General features: G+C 40.9%; 1 protein-coding gene across 1 annotated transcript in view; it reads left to right on the top strand.

Moving 5' to 3' along the window:
* LOC141131836 (guanine nucleotide-binding protein G(i) subunit alpha-1) overlaps positions 1–25,822 on the top strand; it is a 123,422-nt gene extending 97,600 nt beyond the window's left edge. The window contains exons 6-9 of the mRNA XM_073619576.1: positions 9,927–10,056; positions 15,655–15,808; positions 16,959–17,165; positions 24,493–25,822. Coding sequence (XP_073475677.1) covers positions 9,927–10,056; positions 15,655–15,808; positions 16,959–17,149 — 475 coding nt within the window. The 3' untranslated portion in view covers positions 17,150–17,165; positions 24,493–25,822. The remainder of the gene's footprint in view (positions 1–9,926; positions 10,057–15,654; positions 15,809–16,958; positions 17,166–24,492) is intronic.
* The last annotated feature ends 272 nt before the right edge of the window (positions 25,823–26,094 follow it).

Here is a 26,094-nt window from a genome sequence, read left to right as displayed (position 1 = left end):
TTTTTTTTTTTTTCTTTATCGTGCATCACAGGACACAGAGCAGTCTTTACTATGTGGGTTATACGCCACCTACTGGTAAATGGACACTGGTAAATCAATCAAACAAGAAGTCCTCCCCTATATAACCCCTCCTACACAGGAAGTACCTCAGTTTTTTTTCTCCAGTGTCTGTTCTGTTGTGGATGATCGCTGATGTGATACTGATGTGTGCTCTTGGAGCATACTTGGAGGTCTGGACGGTTCTATTAAGAATCATGGACCTCAATTGGATCCATTCGAAAAAGCTCGGCCTCATTGAAAGTCGAGAAGATTCCTCAAGGTTTACCTGTAATGCAGCCTTACGGCACTGGCCCTGCGTAATGGAACCCTGTGCAGTGTTTGTTCTGACCAAGGTGCTTTCCTGCAGGGTGCTATACAGGTCCAGGGGAATGGACCCAACATTAAGGGGAACCCAGTCTCTGAAGGTCTTGTATGACAAAGCTCACCGTGATGGGTGAAGATTGGACTCCTGTTATGTTCAGAGTCCTGCAGCAGGAATGGTAAGTCTGCATTTTTGCAGTTTCTCTTTAAAAAAAAAAAAGAGATCTGACTGTTCTCCCAGTGGCCACTGGGGGGCATTGTGCTGCTTAATCATGCTGTGTACTTTTTAGTCGCATGGGCTGCTGTTTCTCCTCCATCCACTACTATTTTCAGGCAGGAAGTGGAAGGGTGGCCATGTTGCCATGTGGTCAGCAGGGACTCTGGAGACATAACTGCACCCCATGGATACACTAACAAAGTGTGAGTACTTACTATGGGAGAACTGTGTGGCAGACAAGTCATGATTATATGCTGCATATTTACTGCTTATCTGGGGGAACTGTACAACTGTAAGGCCTCATGTACACTGCTGCTGGTAAACAGACGTTTAGGAGCAGTTGTGAGTTTTTTTTCAACTGCCCCTGAACTCTCCTCTGTCATCTTATCAGTACATGTACACAGGGTTGTTAACAGTCGTGTCTAGGCAGTTGAGTTTAGAGGCATTTGTTTGGAACACAAAAAAGCGTTTAGAAGCTGAGTTTACAGGCATTTTAAGCGCCAAACTCTGGCGTTAAGCCGCATTTAGTTTACAGGCGTTTTAAATTTTTGGCTATTTTGAACTTTTTTTATAAAAAAAAGCTTCTAAACGCAAATGCGGCTAAACGGACGTTTTTAAACGTGGGTTACTATCTGTCAAGTTAAATCGTTCAGGAGAGTTTGTAGAGGACCCGGCGCATCACGGTAAACGGCCGCTAATTGCGGCCGTTTACCATGTGATCGCTTCGTCAAATGACGATGCCATCACATGTAAACAAACCGGCGTCGCATCATGACGCTGGTTCCTCCCTCCCCTCTGTGTACCGAACGGTACAGTGCGAGGGGAGAGGGGGAGGGATCGGATGGCAGCACCGCTGTGGGCTGCATGTGTAGTGCCCACAGCGCTGCTCAGTGACAATTGCAGTCACATCCATCTATCCATGCTCAGCCATCCCTGCAATATACCCGGCAATACTCTGCAATATACCCGGCAATACTCTGCAATATACCCGGCAATACTCTGCAATATACCCGGCAATACTCTGCAATATACCCGGCAATACTCTGCAATATACCCGGCAATACTCTGCAATATACCCGGCAATACTCTGCAATATTCCCGGCAATACTCTGCAATATTCCCGGCAATACTCTGCAATATTCCCGGCAATACTCTGCAATACTCTGCAATATTCCCGGCAATACTCTGCAATATTCCCGGCAATACTCTGCAATATTCCCGGCAATACTCTGCAATATTCCCGGCAATACTCTGCAATATTCCCGGCAATACTCTGCAATATACCCGGCAATACTCTGCAATATACCCGGCAATACTCTGCAATATACCCGGCAATACTCTGCAATATACCCGGCAATACTCTGCAATATACCCGGCAATACTCTGCAATATACCCGGCAATACTCTGCAATATACCCGGCAATACTCTGCAATATACCCGGCAATACTCTGCAATATACCCGGCAATACTCTGCAATATACCTCGCAATACTCTGCAATATACTCTGCAATATACCCTGCAATATACCTCGCAATACTCTGCAATATACCCTGCACTACTCTACAGTACCCCGCAACACTCTGCAATTTTTAACCAGTTCCCGCCCGCCGTCATATGACATCCTTGGCTTTGTGCGGGGATATCTGAATGATGGGTGCAGCTACAGGCATCATTCAGATATGAGCTTTTTTAGCAGGCGATTCCCTATATCATAAGAATGATCATAGCAGCTGTTCCACTGCTTGATCTTTCTTATGGGGGGCGAGAGGGGATGCCCCCCTTTCCGCCACCCTCCGGTGCTTCTACCGACTCACCGCTACGATCGAAGCCAGGATAGTTTTTTTTTTGTTTTTTTTTTTTTTATTTCAGGCTTCCCAGCCTAGAGGTGAGATGCGGGGTCTTATTGACCCCATATCTCACTGTAAAGAGGACCTGTCATGCCATATTCCTATTACAAGGGATGTTTACATTCCTTATAATAGGAATAAAAGTGATTAAAATTTTTTTGGGGGGGGGGGAGTGTCAAACTAAAATAAAGTAAAATGAACAATAAAAAAAAAAAAAAATATTTTTAAAGCGCCCCTGTCCGTGTGCTCGCATGCAGAAGCGAACGAATACGTAAGTCCCGCCCACATATAAAACGGTGTTCAAAACACACATGTGAGGTATCGCTGCAATCGGTAGAGCTGCAATCGCTAGACCTCCTCTGTAACTCAAAACTTGTAACCAGTAAAAAATTTTAAAGCGTCACCTATGGAGATTTTTAAGTAGCGAAGTTTGGCACCATTCCACGAGCGTGTGCAATTTTGAAGGGTGACATGTTAGATATCTATTTACTCGGCGTAACTTCATCTTTCACATTATGCAAAAACATTGGGTTAACTTTACTGTTTTGTTTTTTTTTTAAGCACAAAACTGTTTTTTTTTTTTCCCCAAAAAAAACGCGTTCGAAAAATTGCTGCGCACATACCGTGCGAGATAAAGTTCCACCAACCGCCATTGTATTCTCTAGGGTCTTTGCTAAAAAAATATATATATAATGTTTTGGGGTTCTATGTAATTTTCTAGCAAATAAATGATTATTTTTACATGTAGGAGAGAAATATAAGAATTGCCCTGGGTGCTCCAGAACGCCTGGAGGTGCTCCCTGCATGTTGGGCCTCTGTATGTGGCCACGCTGTGTAAAAGTCTCACACATGTGGTATCGCCGTACTCTGGAGTAATAGCAGAATGTGTTTTGGGGTGTAATTTGTGGTATGCATATGCTGTGTTTGAGAAATAACCTTCTAATATGAAAATGTTGTGAAAAAAAAAAATCTTGATTTTGCAAATAAATGGGGGAAAAAAATGACAATTTCAAAAAAACTCACCATGCATCTTTTCAAATACCTTGGAATGTCTTCTTTCCAAAAAGGGTTCATTTGGGGGGTATTTGTACTTTTCTGGAATGTTAGGGTCTCAAGAGTTTAGATAGGCCGTCAGTAATTCAGGTGTGATCAATTTTCAGATATTGGCACCATAGCTTGTGGAATCTATAACTTTCACAAAGACCAAATAATATACACCAATGCATAAAGATAGATGGATGCATAGATACGTGTTGTGTAATATAGGTTGCATGAACGCTTGCTGGCTTATTGCTTAAGTGCATGTTTCCATGGGCACGCATTGCATAAATGCGTGTTTACATGGACGCACACTTTCGTGTTTTGCCTAATCGCATAGCTGTATAAGCGCATGCTTCCATAAATGCATATTGCTTAAACGCATACTGACATGTATTCATTTGTACTGCATACGTATGTGCTTATTTACATGAAACTGCATACATATGTGCTTATTTACATTAAGCTGTATACATGTGTGCTTATTTGCCTAGGATTACATGCATATGTTCTTTTTTGCATGGAACTACATGCATACGTGCTTAGTTGCCTGGGACTACATGCATACGTGCTTAGTTGCCTGGGACTACATGCATACGTGCTTATTTGCCTTGGACTACGAGAATGTGTGCTTGTTTGCCTTGGACTACGAGAATGTGTGCTTGTTTGCCTGGGACTATGAGCATGTGTGCTTGTTTGCCTGGGACTACGAGCATGTGTGCTTGTTTGCCTGGGACTACGAGCATGTGTGCTTGTTTGCCTGGGACTACGAGCATGTGTGCTTGTTTGCCTGGGACTACGTGCATGTTTGCCTGGGACTACGTGCATGTTTGCCTGGCACTACGTGCATGTTTGCCTGGCACTACGTGCATGTTTGCCTGGCACTACGTGCATGTTTGCCTGGCACTACGTGCATGTTTGCCTGGCACTACGTGCATGTTTGCCTGGCACTACGTGCATGTTTCCCTGGCACTACGTGCATGTTTCCCTGGCACTGCGTGCATGTTTGCCTGGGACTACGTGCATGTTTGCCTGGGACTACGTGCATGTTTGCCTGGGACTACGTGCATGTTTGCCTGGGACTACGTGCATGTTTGCCTGGGACTACGTGCATGTTTGCCTGGGACTACGTGCATGTTTGCCTGGGACTACGTGCATGTTTGCCTGGGACTACGTGCATGTTTGCCTGGGACTACGTGCATGTTTGCCTGGGACTACGTGCATGTTTGCCTGGGACTACGTGCATGTTTGCCTGGGACTACGTGCATGTTTGCCTGGGACTACGTGCATGTTTGCCTGGGACTACGTGCATGTTTGCCTGGGACTACGTGCATGTTTGCCTGGGACTACGTGCATGTTTGCCTGGGACTACGTGCATGTTTGCCTGGGACTACGTGCATGTTTGCCTGGGACTACGTGCATGTTTGCCTGGGACTACGTGCATGTTTGCCTGGGACTACGTGCATGTTTGCCTGGGACTACGTGCATGTTTGCCTGGGACTACGTGCATGTTTGCCTGGGACTACGTGCATGTTTGCCTGGGACTACGTGCATGTTTGCCTGGGACTACGTGCATGTTTGCCTGGGACTACGTGCATGTTTGCCTGGGACTACGTGCATGTTTGCCTGGGACTATCTGCATATGTGCATGTTTGCCTGGGACTATCTGCATATGTGCTTGTTTGCCTGGGACTATCTGCATATGTGCTTGTTTGCCTGGGACTATCTGCATATGTGCTTGTTTGCCTGGGATTATCTGCATATGTGCTTGTTTGCCTGGGATTATCTGCATATGTGCTTGTTTGCCTGGGATTATCTGCATATGTGCTTGTTTGCCTGGGATTATCTGCATATGTGCTTGTTTGCCTGGGATTATCTGCATATGTGCTTGTTTGCCTGGGATTATCTGCATATGTGCTTGTTTGCCTGGGATTATCTGCATATGTGCTTGTTTGCCTGGGATTATCTGCATATGTGCTTGTTTGCCTGGGATTATCTGCATATGTGCTTGTTTGCCTGGGATTATCTGCATATGTGCTTGTTTGCCTGGGATTATCTGCATATGTGCTTGTTTGCCTGGGATTATCTGCATATGTGCTTGTTTGCCTGGGATTATCTGCATATGTGCTTGTTTGCCTGGGATTATCTGCATATGTGCTTGTTTGCCTGGGATTATCTTCATATGTGCTTGTTTGCCTGGGATTATCTGCATATGTGCTTGTTTGCCTGGGATTATCTACATATGTGCTTGTTTGCCTGGGATTATCTACATATGTGCTTATTTGCTGTGAGCTGCATACATAAATGCATGAATGGCAAGAATACTTGTATACCTGCATGTTTGCATACTTGGGTACCTAAATAATGGCATGCCTGGGTACCTGCATACTTGCATACTTAGGGGGTTGCGTAGCGGTAAACCAACATTGTTTTAGGCCTGCATCCTTGGAGGACTGTGTATTAGGTTGGCTAATATAGTTGCTATGTTATTTACCTGTTATACCACTTAAATAGTTCCAGAGAGGAGATGCAGCCAGGGGAGGCAGGTGCACCGCTCTCGGGTTCAGTGATCTGGCGGTGTCCTCATCCCCTAATGGACTGTGGTGTTTGGAATTGCAGTATTTTCTGACGCATTAATAGCATGAAGCATCTGAGGCTGCTGTGTTTTGAGTGTATCTCAGGCCAGAAGATCTTAGGGCAGTCTCTGAGGTGGTTTTCCTCCATCTTAAGCCAGCAAAAGCTTGGTAGTTTGGTACGCCTCTTTTGGCCTCCGGGGTCTGCCACAGAGTCGTCAGTCTTTTGCCCTGCATTTGACTGTTGGAGCAGAAGGTATGGGATTCCATATTAAAAAAATAAATAAATAAATAAAACCCTTAACCAGTAGCGGCAGTTCCAAAACCAAATGGGGACATAAGGTCTAGCTTAAAGCTTAAGACACTGGACATCCTTCTGTTTAATTTAGTGTTGACTTCTGCGAGAGGTAGATTTTGGGGTCCATAGTCATCAATGACGCATATCTTCATGTGCCTTTTTTTTTTTTTTTTTTTTTTTTTTTTTTTTTTTTTTTTCCAGGCTCGTTAAGGGTTTTTGCAAATTGCAGTGCAAAGTCATCTTTTTTTTTTGTTTGTTTGTTTCTCTGCTCTTCGGGCTGGCCACAGCTCCGAGGGTTCAAAAAGCTCCCAGCCCACAGCCCAGTACTGTACTTGCTGAAAATGCAGATGTGCCAATCTCAGTTTACCTCAATCTTTGATTTTCCTTTGATACATTTCTGCAGGAAGAAGTTGTTTCAAGGTCAAGGCACGTTCCCTACATAGTCCTACTCCAGGTCTTTGGTAGAGGATCATTCTCTCTATCATGAAGATTCAGGCATTGGATTGCCGGGGGGCTCTGTTCCCCGGGTATCGCTGAGCTAAAATTGCTGGTTGATGGTTCGAAATCTGGAGAAGGGATGGGGAAGATAACCACTGATGCCAGTTTCTCCAGTTGGTTTGAGGGTAGCTATAGTTCAGTGGACTTGGTCTCCACAGGAGAAAATGCTGCCCATCTATATCTTGGATTTTTGGCCAGTACGCCTTGCTCTGGATTTTGGGACAAACCAGTTGTAGGTGTAATCCGGAAATGCCTCTGCAGGCATATATATCAACCACCAGGAGTCATGCGGCTCAGAAAAGTGAACCAATTTCTCTATGAGACAGTACAAGTGCTGTCTCTCACCAGTACATACTCCAGGTATAAAGTACGGTACAAGTGGGAACAGGTTGTGTCTGGGACGAAAGTCCCACTGGCAATAGGGGCAGCTGCACTGGTAACACCTTAGGGACAAGTTCTGCCTTATTCGATGCTTTCCCTCTGTTTCGACTTCTCCCACATCTTTTGCAAACAATCCGGAAGGTGGTAACACTGATAGTGTAAGCCAAATTAGCCCAGGAGGGCTTGGTACGCTGACATAGCGAGGCTTGCGGGAGTCACTCCTTGAACACTCCCAGTCCAGCGGGACCTAATGGTCTTGAGTCCTGTATCCCCACACTGACTCCAACCTAGAAGTTGGTTTCAAGTGGCGTGTCAGAGCTGGCGGCTTTCATGTAAGGAACCGTTCTTGGTCTCGCGTCATTTGATGTTGCGTCCTCATCCATCTCTATTGCCTAGAGTGGTTTCTAGTTTTCACTTGAATCAAGACAGTGTTTTTGCTGTTTTTATTTTTCTCCTAATCCACAGTCAGCAGGAGAAAGATCGCTACCTACTCTAGAGGTAGTTCAGACGCTCAGGGTCTACTTGAGTTGTCGGCACAGGTCAGGAATCCTGATTTGTGCAGCCAGAAGAGCCCAGGAAGGGCGGGCGGCATCCAGGTTGAATGTTTAGCAGTGGATCTGCCAGTTTATCAATGATGCTATGGTTTTAATGAGCAAAATCCAATTTTTTTTTCCGGGGATAGAGTCTCTACCAGTTGTGTGGGAGTATCTTGGGCATCAGGTGTCAGTGGTCCAGGTGTGCAAGACCGTTAGTTGTGATTGGACACAGCTGATCACGTAACGTGGTAAAGAGCTGTTGTGATTGGCTCTTTATCCCAATCTATGATCAGCTGTGTCATAGTGAACTGGGTGTGCACTGTAGTGAGCACGGGTTTGGGAGGATTTCGAACTGGACCGCACTGGTAAACCACTTCATTATATATTACAATGTAACAATATAAATAATGCGCTTCAATCACCCTAACACCATATCAACCAAGGTGCCGTGATGATTGAAGCGCCAACACCAGCCACTGCTCCGACAAATGGCCCACAAAAAATTGCTTCCCCCGCCTGCAAAAAGGTTGGTGACCGCTGCTGTGGGCTCCTTCCCTCTTGTTTGGGAAGTTTATTGCTTGCTACAAAACTGAGGTACTTCCTGTGTAGGAGGAGTTATATAGGGGAGGACTTCTTGTTTTATTTACCAGTGTCCATTCACCAGTAGGTGGTGTTATAACCCATATAGTAATGACTGCTCTGTGTCCCGTGATGTACTCCAAGAAAAGGATTTACAGGTAAGCTGTAGGAAAAATCCTATTTTTATTTATTTATTTTTTTTAAGTTACTTTTAGAATCACTTTACTGTTCGCTCAATGGTGGTGATCTGACCATGTGGTTAATATCATGCAGAACAGAATTCTCATTGATTGCACTGCTTGTAACACAATCTGGAGGAAAGAATCGTGTGACCGAACAGGCTCTGTTTTTTTCAGATGGTGTTGCATCCAGTGCAATCAATGAAATAACTTTTCTCATTGGAGGAGGAGGAAGCAAGGGGTGTACCCCTATCAGACCAACTGCACTGCTGTTTTTGCCTAAAGACCCAAACCTGTTAACCATTGCAGCCCCAGAAGTTCAGAGCCAGGAAAGGGACCTACAACCCCATCCCAAGCCCCTTTTGTGCAATGTGTTCCTGCAGCTTATTCTGCCAGCTACCATTACGAGTTGGCCTTACAGCAGAGTTCCATGCCAGCCAGATAGTTACCTTCTGAAGTTGTATGGACAGTAATGGTTTGTATAAATCTGTTATGTGGCACTTAAAAGATCACTCTGCAGTCAGATTACAATAACTTGCACATACCTGAATATAGTACTGTTTTCTTCACTTGTGGCTTACGTTTTCTTTATTAGTGGTTTTGAGTAATGTTCTGTGTATTAAGTTTTGTACTATTCTTGTGATGTAGTCACTCTTGATTTCTCTCTCCCTTAGCCTAACATTCTCCATTTTGAAAGTATGATTTTCTTTTCCCTTTTGCAACTTGTGCTTTGCCTTAGGCTTCTTTTTTTTTTTTTTTTTTACTTTTAAAATCTTTATTTTTCTTGTACTGCTCCCTTAGTTATATCTGCCATATCTAGTATATTTCTGTGTTTGTTACAAATGGACCTGTCATCATTAAATGTACCTGCATGAATTTATACATTTAAATGCCACTTACCTGGATGTGGCCTATGTCTGTTTCAAGACTTCAGTCCATGTTGCCCAGAGCAATGATCAGACTCCCATTTCTGCAGTGGAAGAAAGAAGCAGACCTCTGGTTACTAAAGGCACCAAGAGCTGTTCTTCCATGATATTTTTCCATAGAAAACCATTTAGGATTTGCTAACTTGACATTAGCTGCATAGATCTCTGATGCCATTTATTTTAATGCTCTGGATGCGTTTGAAGTCTTTAGCTACTGTCAACACATAGGAGAAATCAATTACAGAAAAAAAGTACGAAAAATAGCAAATATGCAACTATTTCTAATTTAATTATCAATTTAATGTTGACATGTCCAGTTTAAAACTAGTATGCCTATAAAATTCAGGAAAAAGCTGATCAAAATGTAGCTGATAGTCATTTGCTGGTACTTGGAGTAGTGGAAGTTATTTAGGTTTAGAGCTTAGAAACGAGTTCAGTCTCTAACGCATGGAAACTGTCTTTCTGATCATTTATCTTCTCACCTCTCTCTCAGGATGTTTGATGTTGGCGGTCAAAGATCTGAAAGGAAAAAGTGGATTCATTGCTTTGAGGGAGTTACAGCAATCATTTTCTGCGTGGCCCTGAGTGATTATGACTTGGTTCTGGCCGAAGATGAAGAGATGGTGAGTATGAAGGTTACATTTGCACAAGGTGATATCTGGATAGATGTGAGATATTCCAACTTTGCTCTTTTTCTGTAGTCATATCTCCACATTAGTCAATTTATATATTTATTCATGTTTCTGAATGTTTTTCCTGCAGCTGCCTTAAGATGTGTTCATGGTATTGAAGGTTTTTTTATTTAGGTTGCTTAAATTGGATGATGTACAGTTGTATGCAAAAGTTTAGGAACCCCTGACAATTTCCATGATTGTCATTTATAAATATTTGGGTGTTTTGGATCAGCAATTTCATTCTGATCTATCAAATAATTGAAGGACACAGTAATATTTCAGTAGAGGTTTATTGGATTAACAGAAAATGCGCAATATGAGTTGAAACAAAATTAGACAGGTGCATAAATTTGGGCACCCTTGTCATTTTGTTGATTTGAATACCTGTAACTACTTAGCACTGATTAATTGGAACACACAATTGGTTTGGTGGGCTCATTAAGCCTTGAACTTCATAAACAGGTGCATCCAATCATGAGAAAAGGTATTTAAGGTGGCCAATTGCAAGTTGTTGTTCTCTTTGACTCTCCTCTGAAGAGTGGCAACATGGGGGCCTCAAATCAACTCTCAAATGACCTGAAAACAAAGATTGTTCTACATTATGGTTTAGGGGAAGGCTACAAAAAGTTATCGCAGAAATATAAGCTGTCAGTGTCCACTGTGAGGAACATAGTGAGGAAATGGAAGACCACAGGCACAGTTCTTAAGACCAGAAGTGGCAGGCCACATAAAATATTGGAGAGGCAAAGGCGAAGGATGGTAAGAACAGTCAAAAACAGCCCACGGACCACCTCCAAAGACTTACAACATCAACTTGCTGCAGATGGTGTTACTGTGCATCCTTCATCAATTCAGCACACTTTGCACAGGGAGAAGCTGTATGGGAGAGTGATGCGAAAGAAGCCTTTTCTGCACACACGCCACAAACTGAGTCGCTTGAGGTATGCAAACGCACATTTGGACAAGCCAGCTTCATTTTGGAATAAGGTGCTGTGGACTGGTGAAACAAAGATTGAGTTATTTGGTCATAAGAAGGGGCATTATGCATGGGGGCAAAAGAACACAGCATTCCAAGAAAAACACTTGCTACCCACAGTAAAATTTGGTGGAGGTTCCATCATGCTGTGGGGCTGTGTGGCCAGTGCCGGTACTGGGAGTCTGGTTAAAGTTGAGGGTCGCATGGATTCCACTCAATATCAGCAGATTCTTGAGAATAATGTTGAGGAATGAGTCACAAAGTTGAAGTTACACGCCGGGGCTGGATATTTCAACAAGACAGCGACCCAAAACACTGCTCAAAATCTACTTGGGCATTTATGCAGAGGAACAAGTACAATGTTCTGGAATGGCCATCCCAGTCCCCAGACCTGAATATCATTCAACATCTGTGGGGTGATTTGAAGCAGGCTGTCCATGCTCGGCAACCATCAAACCAATATTTATAAATGACAATCGTGGAAATTGTCAGGGTTCCTAAACTTTTGCATACAACTTTTTATCTTCTTAAGAGAAGTATGAGTTTGGGGTTCCCCCCCCCCCCCCCCCCCCAGTCATACTTACCTAGGTGAATGCAGCATTATCTGTCCCCCGGCGCCTCTACACTGAGAACGAGCGTTCAAACATCGCCGATGGCTTGGTTCTCACAGCTTCCCGAGCGGAGAGTTTCTGACTGTCAATCAGCAGCTTTCTGCTCTGCTCCTCCAAGCTGTGGAGGGGCGTGGAGCAGCCATCTCAGGCTCTCAGCGACTCGCTGAGATGGGTGTTAGTCAAGGCACCTGGCAGATCCAGACTCCCATTTTCGGGATAACGCGGTGTCTGGACTGATTCCTGTGGCTGGGCTTCTCCTGTGGGTCACTCCTGTGACCCACAGGAGAAGCCCAGCCAAACGAGCTTAGGCTGGACTTCTCCTTTTTAAGGAGCGTATATGGTATATGGGAAAGAGCATGGGAATCTTGGTAATAAAGGAAAATCTGTCACGCAAGAATAATTCCAGGCATGGCTATATTGTACATAAAGTAGTTGCTTTGGACCAATGTATCTATGTATATGTCGCACCTGACTGATGCCCCTGGAAGCTGTAAATCGCTGAAGTAGACACTGCTACTCCACTGATCTCTACCTGCTTCCGGGTTTTGTGCTTAGCTGGAACTCCTGCTTACTGAACACTAGAGGTCGGGAGGTCGGCTGCTCGGCATGCCATTAGGGAATGCTTTGCATTTTCTGAATGCATGTAAAGCATTCTCTGATTGGACAAGGCAGGGCAAAGACATTGTTCTCTCCACCTTGCCCAATCAGAGAGAGCTTTGCATTCATTCACAAAATGCAAAGCATTCTCCGAATCGTGCCTGTGCTGGGTGACTGACATCTGTCACAATACATCAGACAGGCCATGTGACACGGTACCCAGAACTGAAGTAGCGGTTTCTCCATCAGTGATTTCCACCTTCCAGGGGCATTGGCCAGGTATGTAAATGGTTAAATTGATCTAAACTGGACCAATGTAACCATGTATAATATTGTCATACCTTGCCGACCCCCTCCAGTTTGGCTGTTATGTTGACCCATTAGCTTAAAGGATAAGTTCACTTTTTGGAAAAAAATAACAAATACAGGTAAAAAAAAGAAGCATTTTTTTTTGGTGCCTGTAAAGCATTGCACCTGCAATCAGCAGATTGCTGGTGCCATGCAGGTTTGCAGAAGATCTGCCAGTATATCTGCATGCCTATACATCCAGTATGGGTAAGTAGATGCAATCTGACAGGAAGCATGAATGAACTACCACAGTGCTCCATAGCGCCATGGTAGTTCATTGAAAACTACAAGCCTACAGCCGTAAAGGCTGCCGGACCTTGTAGTTTTCCATGCACAGAGCCTTGTTGAGGAGTGACGTGGCTACAGCCCCACTCGGCCACTTTTTTTTTTTTTTTGAATTGTGACAGCTAGCGGGGAGGGAGCAGAACCCCGCTAGCTGTCACAGCAGGGATCAGTGAGGTGTGGGGGCCAGTCTGTACATAATGTTACACCCTGAATATGGCTGTAACATATTACGAGAGGTGAACATCTCTTTTAAATACCTAAAAAGATATGTATTCTGTGGTGATTTCTTAGGTCAGTGATTCAAAGCACTGAACTATGAGAGTTGGTACAACAGTCAGATCACATGTATTTTCAGAGAAGGACTCTGAAATCACAGCCTCAATGTTCCATATTGAATATCCTTAAAGTGGATGTAAACCCTCCATATACCCAATGAAGTGAACAGCCTCAGATGATACACAGGGATAAAACAAATCTCCCTACATAAGTCTTACATGTATATCTGCTGTCTTCAGCTTTATATACTGTTTTGAAAGTGCACGTCCTGTTAGATTTTTCACTTCCTGGTTCCCCTGTAGGAGGAGATCATTGCTAGACACTGAGACACTGTGAGAAAGCTGATTGGAGGAAAGGCACACGCCCCCCCTCCCCACACATGCAGGGGTTGCCTGTGAATTGTTAAGCTGGCTGCTAATCTATTTATAGCAACCTCCGGTCTCCCAGAACGAGTGAGAAGTCATCAGGCTAATAACAGAGCTGCGGAGGAAGAGACCGCTATGGGACTTAGCTCTTTGAAGAGAGATAAGAAAACACTACAGATAGATGTGCCCAGCTCAAATTTCATGATTTGGGTTTACATGCACTTTAAGGGCCCACTCACAATAAAATGCAGTGTGGGAAACCCACGTTCCTGTGCAGTTTACCAAACCACATTCCACTTGCACTGCCCTTGCGATTTGCAGCGGGAGGCAGTGCAAAGTACCAATGCCGACTAAAATGCAGGTTGCAAACGAAGTGCTTTTGCTCACACCGGATCACATGGTGCAAAAGTACCAGGCGATCCAGATGCAGTGCGTTTCAAAAAGTAGTGCATGGACTACTTTTTGGTGTGTTTTTTGTTTTTTTTTTCATACCAATCAAAATGAATGGGCTGTAATCGCCCTTCACAGGAACCGCACACCGTTCCTGTGTGATTCCAATGCAGTTCCTTGTATGAATGGGGCCCTAAATGAGTATGCTAGCATTCTTGAGTTTACCTAATGATAGGATACTTTTGGACCCTATAAACTCTAGTCCTAACTATGACCTTATTATTGTTCATCTTACCTCATTATTGCCGACACTTCTCCATTCGCCACACCCAGATTCTGCGCAGGGAACAATGTGTATATATAAAAGTGACCGAATACAGATGATCTACACACTGTTAGATTTATTGGTCCTGGTACAGCATATTTATAGTATACATTCAAGACTTAGCCCACCAATGGGATAACATACCAAGCCATGCCAAGCACCTCCCCACTGTACAGTTATTCATAGCATTTCTCGCCTGTCAATGTTCAGACCGTTTTTATAACCGATTTTATAACAACAAACAGGCTGTCACATCATTTTATCCAGGCATTAGTTTTGTGGTTAGGACAAAACTAAACCAAGACTTCCATCTTTTCTTTAGAAACATCTTTCACTTCTAACTTCAGAGAAACAATATATTTAAAGGGGTAATAACTGAAAGCAAGAAATATATATATTTATATATATTAGGGGGGCTCTAAACCACCTCTTTCACCTAAAGTTTCCATATCACCACACATCTAGGTTTATGTTGAATGAATCAAAATGTGGTCTGGTGTGATATGGTCCAGAGGCAGGTCCCACCTCCTCCTCACTATTGGTGCAGCACTGTGGCAGGGCATCCTAATGGCCAGTAGTGGAAAGGTCAACTGCAGCTAAATCTTTTTTGTTTTTTTGTTTTTTTTTTTGGGGGGGGGGGGGGGTTGCTGTTTTCAATGTTGGTTCCCCTAGATAACATTATGCAAAGTAGAATTTTTGCTAATTTACATGTTTCCTTATAGTTTTGCATTTTTATGCTATTCGTATTTATGAGAAGCTTATGTGCTGTTTTTAAATTCATTGGCAATCAAACTTGTCACAATCATGGACAAATTGAAAGCGCTTCTGATAAACTGCATAAGCAGTTGTGCATGAAGCAACAAGGAGATTCTCTCCCCCTCCTGCATAGAAGTGCCTCCCTTTCCCTTAATTAGAATGGAAGATCCGTCAACTTTTCCATTGAGATAAATGGAAGACACGATTCACAGGTGCAGCAATGGTCTGCTGGGTAGATTTAGAAGAGAATTATGTAGGACACCTGAAGGCTGCAAAGTAAAACTTACTGTGCTCTGCAGTTTAGGTAAGTATAGACTAAAATTTTAACCTACGGGGAGGGAGGTGCCTGAAGCAGAACTGCAATGAAAGGGTCTTCATTTTTTTGTTTAATGTCCAATGATTGGTAAAAAAAAAAAAAAAAAAAAACCTTGGTCTGATGATAATACCAAATTTATTTTAAAATTGTACTTTAGACAACCAGTGTTTATCCTTAAAAATAGAGTATAAAGTGTTGTCATTAAATGCAAGTCTTAAAAATACTACTTACTGGAAGGATCAGTGTTTATTTTGAAGGTTCATATTAACGGCTATAATTTATTTTGTTTGCCCATTCTTCAGAACCGAATGCATGAAAGCATGAAATTATTTGACAGCATCTGCAATAATAAGTGGTTTACGGACACCTCCATTATTCTATTCCTAAATAAGAAGGATCTGTTCGAGGAGAAAATTAAGAGGAGTCCTCTGACAATCTGCTATCCTGAATATGCAGGTAAATAACATTACTTCTCTAGAATTAAAAAATGCATTAGTGTTTTTTTTTATTTATTTATTTTTTTTTGTTATGTCATAACCATTTTGAAAAAGTGGCCATTATCAAGCAGACATGTTTGTAAACTGCCTTCGGCAGTGAAAAATGACTTTTGATTGACCATGCATGGAGTTCGAATGCCACTATTGGACTTAGTAGCAACTAATAGTCCCCCTACTACTGTGTGGTGTGTTTTTAAAATCGACAGCAAGGCAGACCTGGTGGAGAATTGGTCGCTCTGCACCCCCTTACAACAAAACTAGACCAGGGGCTTGTTGGCATGATGGGCGCTGTGGTTGGGAAGGGGAGGGAGCACACGCATGAAGGAGATCAGAATGGATGCTCCAACCTCAGTTCCCAAAACTGACAGATTTATGAACCAGTGTCTATGACCGGTACATAAATTGGCCGGCGCACACCAAGCGTTATTTTTCTGTACTTGCAGCGTGTTTAAAGGGATAAAACCTGGTGAGCTGTGCATGTATTGAAAAGATGTAGGATTTGATTTTTTTTTTTTTTTTTTTTTATGCTTTTAACAAATTTGCCCTCAAGACATAAAGGACGTATTTTGTTAGTCGGTGGAGAAAAGGGGGTGTATAGTATTGGTAGCACTAGGACCATCTTGAATTTGCTCTATTAGATGGTGTGTTTGGGAGCAGATAACCCAAATACCTGGGAAAAAAAAGTTTTCTGTAATGCTACAGTGCTAAATGTTCTGAAATCTATGTGTAAAAAAAAAAAAAAGTCTGAGTGAATATAGATATGTTTGTCAAACCGATCTTACATCTATTTTTGTGGTTTTCAATACCATTTTAGAAAATGCATTTTGCTGTTAATATCATTAGGGGTTAATCACTGAACAGATGAAATGATGAATAGATTGTCTGAGTGCTTTTCCACCTGTCAGAAGAAGCCTTGCATTTTTTCAGTGAATCCAAGGCTTCCTCTGATTGGCCTGGGGAACGCACTTGGACCAATAACCCAAAGGTTTCCACACCTGCCACTCAGTGATCCAAATGCTGGAATTCTACTTTAAATTTATTTCATTTTTTTTTCTGCACAAAAAAAAAAAAAAAATTATACTCTATTTATACTTTTTCTTCTTCTTTAGGTTCAAACACTTACGAAGAAGCAGCTGCATATATTCAGTGTCAGTTTGAAGACCTTAACAAAAGAAAGGACACAAAGGAAATTTATACCCATTTTACATGTGCAACAGATACCAAGAACGTGCAGTTTGTATTTGATGCAGTAACTGATGTCATCATAAAAAACAATCTCAAAGACTGTGGCCTTTTCTAAAATGTGTAATTACATGGTAAGTGAATCCTTTGAAGTTTCACAAATGTACTGATTTTTTTATTTATACTTTGGTGTATAAATCAAAATGCTGTGTAAGGCTTGGCCATACATTATACAATTTCCTTATTCAATTTCCTTCAGATTTACCGTCATGTATGTAGTGCAAGGGCCCGTCTGAGTGCATATGAAATTGAAGGTGTTTAGCAGGGCTGAAACAACTAATAGATAACTAATCGAGTATGAAATTAATCGATTAAAAAAATAGTAATCGATTAATCGACCAGTAACATAATGGGGTTAAAAAACTAAAATGAGCTCTTTATAGTCGCTACTGTAAATATTACTTTCACAGTTCTACAGTAAAAAAATTAACCCCTTACAGTAGTGATTATCTGCTTTTTTTTTTTTTTTTTTTTTTTTTTTTTTTTTTTTTTTTTTTGTACTATTAAGGGCTAATTTTAGTTTTTTTAACCCCATTATGTTAGTAAACATCTTGGACCTGGTTCACATCTATGTGTTTTTTTGGTGCTTTTTGCAGAAATACACTACAGTTCATTTACATGGTTTCCTATGGGACACATTCACATCTATGCTTTTTTTCAGGCACTACTTATTTGGAAAAGGTCAGGGATTCTTTTTTAACGCAAAACGGTGCTTTTTTGGTTCAATATACTTCAATGAAGAAGCTGCAGAAAAGCATGTAATGCGATTTTGCAGCAATTTGTGTTATTTAATCTGCCCAACAACAAATTGGCCAAAAAAACCCCCAAATCGCAGCAAAATCACGTGCAGAAACGCACTGCAGAAACCGAAAAGCAAAAATCAAAAGCAAACTGCATAGGTGTGTACCGAGCTTTAGGCTTCATGTACATGGGACGTTGTTCAACCTCTCCTGAAAGATTTAACTTGACAGCTACATATTTTTTTCAAAGTAGCCAAAAATGAAAAACGCCTGTAAACTAAACACGAGTTGCCGCATTTGGCGTTTCTAATGCCTCTAAACACAGCTTCTGAACGCATTTTTTTGGGTTCCAAAAAAAGCCTCTAAACACAACTGCCTAGAAACGACTATAAACGACCCTGTGTACATGTACTGTAGAGAACATCGAGGAGAGTTCAGGAGCAGTAAAAAATAAATGCCCAACTGTTTACCAGCAGCAGTGTACATGAGGCCTTATGCTGGCCACACGGATCAATTTTCAGACGAGAATATTCAGACGAATAATCTTTGTACATTCGCTGAATGAAAGAATGTTTGAAATTTTCACTTGATTTTAACATTCGGTTTTTAAAACGAAAGTAATCTCTGAACGAAAACCACATACACTGTCTGAAAATTCCTTTGACCAAGAAGTTTTTTATTTCCAAATTTTCCCATCACTGTGGTTGAAAATGAACATCGAACGTTCTTAAAATTTTTTTTTGCTTTGAAGGAAGACATTGTTTTTTAAATAAATTTGATCTTAGTCTGATATTTACCAGATTCACCCTTTAACCACTTTGGGCCGAGCCTCTTTCTGAGATTTGTTGTTTACAAGTTAAAAACAGGTTTGTTTTTTTTTGCTAGAAAATTACTTAGAACCCCCAAACATTATACTTTTTTTTTTTTTTTCTAACACCCTAGAGAATAAAATGGCGGTCGTTGCAATACTTTCTGTCACACCGTAATTTTGCAGCGGTCTTACAAGCGCACTTTTTTTTGGGAAAAAATACACTTTTTTTTTATTAAAAAATAAGACAACCATAAAGTTAGCCCAATTTTTTTCACATTGTAAAAGATAATGTTACACTGAGTAAATTAATACCCAACATGTCATGCTTCAAAATTGCGCCCTCTCGTGGAATGGCGACAAACTTTTACCCTTAATCTCCATAGGCAACATTTAAAAAATTCTACAGGTTGCATGTTTTAAGTTACAGAGGAGGTGAATTATTGCTCTACCGATCGCAGCGTTACCTCATGTGTGGTTTGAACACCGTTTTCATATGCGAGCGCTAGTCACGTGTGCGTTCGCTTCTGCACGCAAGCTCGTTGGGATGGGGCGCGTTTAAAATTATTTTTTTCTTATTTATTTTACTTTTTTTTTTAAATTGTCACTTTTATTTCTATTACAAGGAATGTAAACATTCCTTGTAATAGAAAAAAAGCATGACAGGACCTCTTAAATATGAGATCTGGGGTCCAAAAGACCTCAGATCTCATATTTACATTAAAATGCAATAAAAAAAAAAAAAATTGTCATTTAAAAAATTGAAAAAAAAAATGGCCCTTTTAAGAGCTATGGGCGGAAGTGATGTTTTGACGTTGCTTCCACCCTGCAATGATATGGAAACGGATGGGGGCCATCTTCCCCTCACTCGTCCATGTCAGGCCACGAGAAGGGGGGGGGGGGGGCCTCTCTCGCAGCCGATAAAAGTGATCTTGCTGCAAATCCGCCACAGAGACCACTATTATCTTAAACCGGACCGCTCACTGAAGGAGAGAATACCGGAGTTATGGCAGCTAGCTGCTGCCATAACGATATCCTTCTTCAAAGTACCGACGTATAATGACGGTGGGCAGTCCGGAAGTGGTTAATAGTATCTCTCCTCTAATGGTGTATACAGAATATCTTTCCTCTAATGGTATATACAGTATATCTCCTCTAATAGTATATACAGTAAATATCACTTCTGTCTGTTATTCTAATGCCCCGTACACACGGTCGGATTTTCCGACGGAAAATGTGTGATAGGACCTTGTTGTCGGAAATTCCGACCATGTGTAGGCTCCATCACACATTTTCCATCGGATTTTCCGACACACAAAGTTTGAGAGCAGGATATAAAATTTTCCGACAACAAAATCCGTTGTCGGAAATTCCGATCGTGTGTACACAAATCCGACGGACAAAGTGCCACGCATGCTCAGAATAAATAAAGAGATGAAAGCTATTGGCCACTGCCCCGTTTATAGTCCCGGCGTATGTGTTTTACGTCACCGTATTTAGAACAATCGGATTTTCCGACAACTTTGTGTGACCGTGTGTATGCAAGACAAGTTTGAGCGAACATCCGTCGGAAAAAATCCTAGGATTTTGTTGTCGGAATGTCCGAACAAAGTCCGACCGTGTGTATGGGGCATTAGAGTGGATTAGATATTTTGCTCCCTAACCATATAGTTGGCTATTTATATTTACCACTGCATAGAGATATTTAAGAATAAATTGCCTTTTTTTTTAAACTTTACATATTAACTAAATTATACGCCACACTTTTTTTTAAGGTTATTACTCGATTAATTGAAACAATAACCGGCCAGCTAATAGATTATGAAAATAATCGTTAGTTGCAGCCCTAGTGTTTAGTTTTGCCCTTATATGGTTTTGCTAAATAAAGGAATTTGAATAAGAAAATTTGTATAATGCATGGCCAGCCTTACTTTAGAAGGCTTTTTTTGGCTGTTTCCTGTCAGCACAGGCGGGTTTGTGTACTTTTCCCTCTTTGCATTCTCAGTGCGCTTGCACCACTCGTGTCTGCTCTGCTCCTCAGTGTGGCACTCCACACTCCCACAGACAGAAACCATGTAACATCGTGGCTCCAGATTCTTGCATATCTTTGAGCAGTGTGTTAACGTGGCCATATTACTAAGACTTTAGGCTAGACTCGCACCTGACCAATGGGAGTGAGTTGTGGTAATACAAAGTGAATGTGCTTGCAATGCATCTCAACAGCCCAGAAAATGGACCTGCCTCCTTTCTGGAAGTGCACTCGGCCAGTGAGGTGCATTAGGATGGCTTTTAGGGTGCCACGGCGCAGTAATGTGAATGGAGCTTTAATGTTGCAGTCCAGATGGCCATATAAATGATCTGCACGAGCGAGCAGCGTCCATGCTCGTGATGTATAATTGGAACCAGAGCACACAGCTTTGTGACTTTGGCACAACTATCTTGTTACACCTCACCCCATAGCACTGCTTGGGATTTTAATAACATTAGCGAAAGTGAGGTCAGCCACCAATAAGAAGTTAGGAGCTCACAGGAGTCCAGCACGTATTGAATGTACTGATGTTTTTGTCTTTAGCCCAGCCATAGCTGTTAAAGCCAAAGTCCTTGTCTCCTGTCACTTTAAAATGTTAGTTTGGACTAGGGCTGAAACAACTAATCGATTAATCGACAACTAATCGATTATGAAATTAATCGATTACTATTTTCATAATCGATTAAACGGCCAGTAACATAATGGGGTTAGGAAAAGCTAAAATGAGCCCTTTATAGTACAAAAAGAGCAAGTAATCACTACTGTAAATATTACTTTCACAGTTCTACAGTAAAAAAATGAACCCCTTACAGTAGTGATTATCTGCTTTTTTTTTTTTTGTACTATAAAGGGCTCATTTTAGTTTTTTTTTTAACTCCATTATGTTACTAAACGTCTTAGACCTGGTTGCACTACAGTTCATTCACATGGTTTCCTATGGGACGCGTTCACATCTATGCTTTTTTTTTTTTAGCCGCTGCGTATTTGGAAAGGGTCAGGGACTTTTTTTTTTTTAACGCAAAACGGTGCTTTTTTGGTCAATGGAGAAGCTGCAGAAAAGCATGTAATGCGTTTTTGCAGAAATTTGTGTTTTTTTAATCTGCCCAACAAGTTGGCCAAAAAAAATGCAAAAACGCAAATCACAGCAAAATCACGTGTGCAAAAATCAGAATGCACAGCAAAAAGCACTGCAGAAATAGATCAGAAGCAAACTGCATAGGTGTGTACTGAGCCTTATGCTGGCCACACGGATCAATTTTCAGACAAGAATATTCAGACGGAAAATCTTTGTACATTCGCTGAATGAAAGAATGTTTGAAATTTCCACTTGTTTTTAACATTCTGTTTTTAAAATGAAGGAAAATCACATACACTGTCTGAAAATTCCTTTGACCAAGAAGTTTTCACCATGGTTGAAAATGAACGTCGATTTGACCCCACTAACGATTAGAAAATCGAACTAACGTTCTTAAAATGCTTTTTTTTTTTTTTTGTTTTTGTTTTGTTTTTTTTTGTTTTTTTGTTTTTTTGAAGGAAGACATTGTTTGTTTTTTAAATAAAAAAAAAATTTTGATCTCTGAGTCTGATGATATTTACAAGATTCACTCTTTAATAGTATATATCCTCCAATAGCGTATACATACAAATACGCATATACATATATATATCTCTTCTGTCTGTTATTCTCAGAGTGGATTAGATATTTTGCTCCCTAACCATAGTTATTTATATTTACCACTGCATAGAAATATTTAAGGATAAATTGCCTTTTTTTAAAACTTTACATATTAACTAAATTATACACCACACTTTTTTTTTTTTTTCTTTTTTTTTTTTTTAAGCTTATTAACCGATTAATTGAAACAATTGGCCAACTAATCGATTATGAAAATAATCGTTAGTTGCAGCCCTAGTTTGGACCAAGTTGGTTCTTCCTGCCTACAGCAGACCGATAACATCTCGGCCAAGGCAAATTCACTAGTCTGGAAATCTAAAGCTTTAGGGTTTGGTTTGTTTTTTTTTTTTTTTTTTTTTTAATGGATACATTCTATACATTTAGAGAAAAACCTTCTCTGTTGGAGGATCTTCCACCCCTCCTTCTACTTGCCTTATCCTGATTTTTGGTCCATCGCTGTGCACAAGCATAGCGGCTCTGTTCTCTCCCCCCTCACTGGGCATATTGAGAACGGCGGGAGCCATCGTCTCCCGCTGCTTTTAATGATATTTTCTGAGTAAACAGGGCCGAGCCCCTCTGTCTTTGTGTATAGACGCAGACAAGGCAGCAGCTTTCTAATGGGGCATTCGCTGAAAAGAAGAGCAGCAAGGAACAACGGCGGGGATCCCAAGATGTGAAGAGTCAGGGCTGCTCTGTGCAAAACCACTGCACAGAGCAAGCAAGTATGAAATGTTCATTTTTGTAATAAATAAAATAATTAAAAGTTTACTATCACTTTAACCCCTTCACGCTGACCGTATGCAAATATGCAGCCTCACTGGACTAGGCTTTTTTTGTGGGACTGCATTTTTTTGTGTATTTCCCTACGGCACGTTTCCAGCACAGAGACTGTGGCCTCACTGAGAGCCCCAGGCCCCGTTCTAACGAGCGGGACCAGGAGCGTCCAATTCTGGGTCACCTGATCGGTGTGATAACCTGTGATTGGCTATCATAGTGATCAGTCACTGTGAAGCCTGCTCCCTTTTCTTCTGTCTCTGTGAATTGACGACACAGAGACATTGCATCTTCTCTGTCCTTGCAGAGAAAGAAAAAAAGGTGTGTGTGTATAAATAAAAAATACCTACATCTAGGTTAGCCCCAAGGTTAGTGTTTGGGAGAGGGTCAGTATTTTTTGGACAGGTTTTTATTTTTCATTCGTTTCAGTGTGTTTTTAGGTAGGATTTAAAAAAAAAAAAACCAAAATGCATACTATTGTTTCTGGGTTGTACTACGGGTACAAACAAAAACTAACATGCACATGTTGTATTGCTGTGATCGTCAGGAGCAGGAAAATGTATTTTGTGTTGTATTTTTGGTGGTAGGTTATGGTAATAGCAAATACACAGTTTAAATTAAAAAAAAAAAAAAAAAAATACTATTTTGGGTCTGTTTTCCCTAGATAAATACAAAATCAGAAGATATCCAAAACTATTTACCACCAAATGCACAGCTCTCTCTCTCTCTCTCTCATGGGTTTGCCAGGAAGGGAGGGAGGGGTGGGGGTGAGTCATAAGAGGGCTAATGAAAGCTGCAGAGCTGGAGGCGTGCCTCTTTGTAAATCCAGGAAGTGAACAGGCAGCAGCTTCAGCTGCCCACAGTTAAAATGGATGCAGCCAGACTCAGCGGAGGGAGATTTCTGCATATTTGGCAAGTACAGAATCACAGTATATATAAAATAATATGCAAAGTGGTTGGAGGGAAGCTTCAGAATGGCAGATGTTTTTATTACAAATTATGTGAGCAGACTGCAGTTCATCTTTAATGATAAAAGGTAGACCTACTGTGAAATTATCCTGCTGCTGTGTATTAGGAATTTTCTTCTTTTGTAACGTTACACAAAACATTTATTACCCTAGATCAGTGATGGCGAACCTTGGCACCCCAGATGTTTCGGAACTACATTTCCCATGATGCTCATGCACTCTGCAGTGTAGTTGAGCATCATGGGAAATGTAGTTCCACAACATCTGGGGTGCCAACGTTCGCCATCACTGTCCTAGATAAAAGCTATATTGCCAGATCCATGCCCTATAGTCAATTGTAAACAAAATTCCATAGGCTTTGTATATGGGGTTGACTAATATTCAATGTCTTCCTTTTTTCTTTTTAGATTGCATTTGACTTCACCCTGTTATGGCTTGATGGCTTTTGGAGTGGTTTAAGACTCTAAATGAACAGCGGACCAGTACTGTACTTGCCAGTTTTATTAGCTTTATTTATGTTCATGTCTTGTAAATTTTCAAAAAAAAAAGTAAATGCTACTAGGCCACACAATGGAGAAGGTATCTTGATTGTATGTATACTGTAATTGTAGGAATGTTATTTGTACAGACATTGAACAGAATATTTTAATAATTTGATTTGTTCTAAAAAAAAAAAAAAAAAAAATCCTGTTTTATGAAATGCTGTTAGAGGACATTACTTTTTTCTTTCCTCGCCTGGTTAGGTTATTTAAAGAAATAATGTATATTTTATTTTTTTTCCCTTTTTAAGCATGCATGCTGCCTTATTCTGTGTTTTGCAATGTTTCCTTGCAAGCCTGTAAGATAGATATATATATAATGAAGCATAATGAAATCTGAACACCTGAAAGTTGCACAACCCCAGGGCATGTAACACAGAATCATCCTGTCGGCCTGAGCCTTCACTGTGCATTTTTATTATCTAATAGTTATCTTGTGCATTGCCTTACAGGTGGTGCCAAAATTGCATTTTTTATACATTTTAAAATCAACAAATCTTTTATTTGTAAATAGATTTTTTCCAGGTGTTCGTCTAGAACATTTTTTTGTGGGCTATTGAAATGCAAACAAAAAAAAAAATTTTGAGATTGATGACTTTATTCTTGTTGGAACAATCCTGTTCTTGGCATGCTGACCATGGCAGTACTTTGTATAGATGAGTCAGTCTGGCATTCATTTAATTCCACATATGTACCACATTTTAGTCCACCTGAGCCTTTCCATTAAACCGTGCAGCCAGATGATGTTCCATAATATTCCATTTTAATGTGTGACTTTGTGATGCTGTCTTTGTAATTTGCCTCACTGTCACTGTTGTCTTAAAATCCTATCATTCCTTCACCATTGTAAATTCCATAGGTGGTATGATGTTGTAGGCCCTTCTTGGAATTAAAGAAAAAAAAAAAAGTTCCTGATGCTTTTTTTTTTTTTTTTTTTTTATTGGGTTTTAAAAGCAAACCTCTAAAATATTCAGACATTCTGATTTACTCGTAGGTACTAAAAACCTGCATAGAGACAGTTTTTCACACCTATACCTCACTGTGAGTTGACTGCTGGCTTCACTCTTAGACGATCTCATCAAAATTGTGTTGCTTCATATTTACCTGAAATTCACCAGTAACTTTTGTGTTGTCCAGAACATGTATAAATTAATTGTACTTGTTACCTTCTTCATTAAAGTTTTTGTACTTCACTATATGGAATGAATTCATGGCGATCGATTATTAAGGTTACAACTGAATTCTTTGTGCCTTGGATGATTTTATTTTTTAATTTAAAGTACCTAGAAATTCAGATGCATACCTGTAAAAAAGGAAAACCATATTGCCTGTGTTTTGTAATATATTAGAGCACACGAGCTGGCCAGTGTTCTACATGGGTACCTTGATTTTCTCCTGTATAACTGTTGCTAGTGATTCCTAATAAACCTTGCATTTTTTTCAGATTTCAATTGCTTTTGTTAAATGTTG

Source organism: Aquarana catesbeiana, linkage group LG03, assembly GCF_042186555.1.
Source record: "Aquarana catesbeiana isolate 2022-GZ linkage group LG03, ASM4218655v1, whole genome shotgun sequence".
Lineage (NCBI taxonomy): Eukaryota > Metazoa > Chordata > Amphibia > Anura > Ranidae > Aquarana > Aquarana catesbeiana.
Note: the sequence above shows the minus strand (reverse complement) of the source record. Positions and strands in the feature narration are given on the sequence as shown.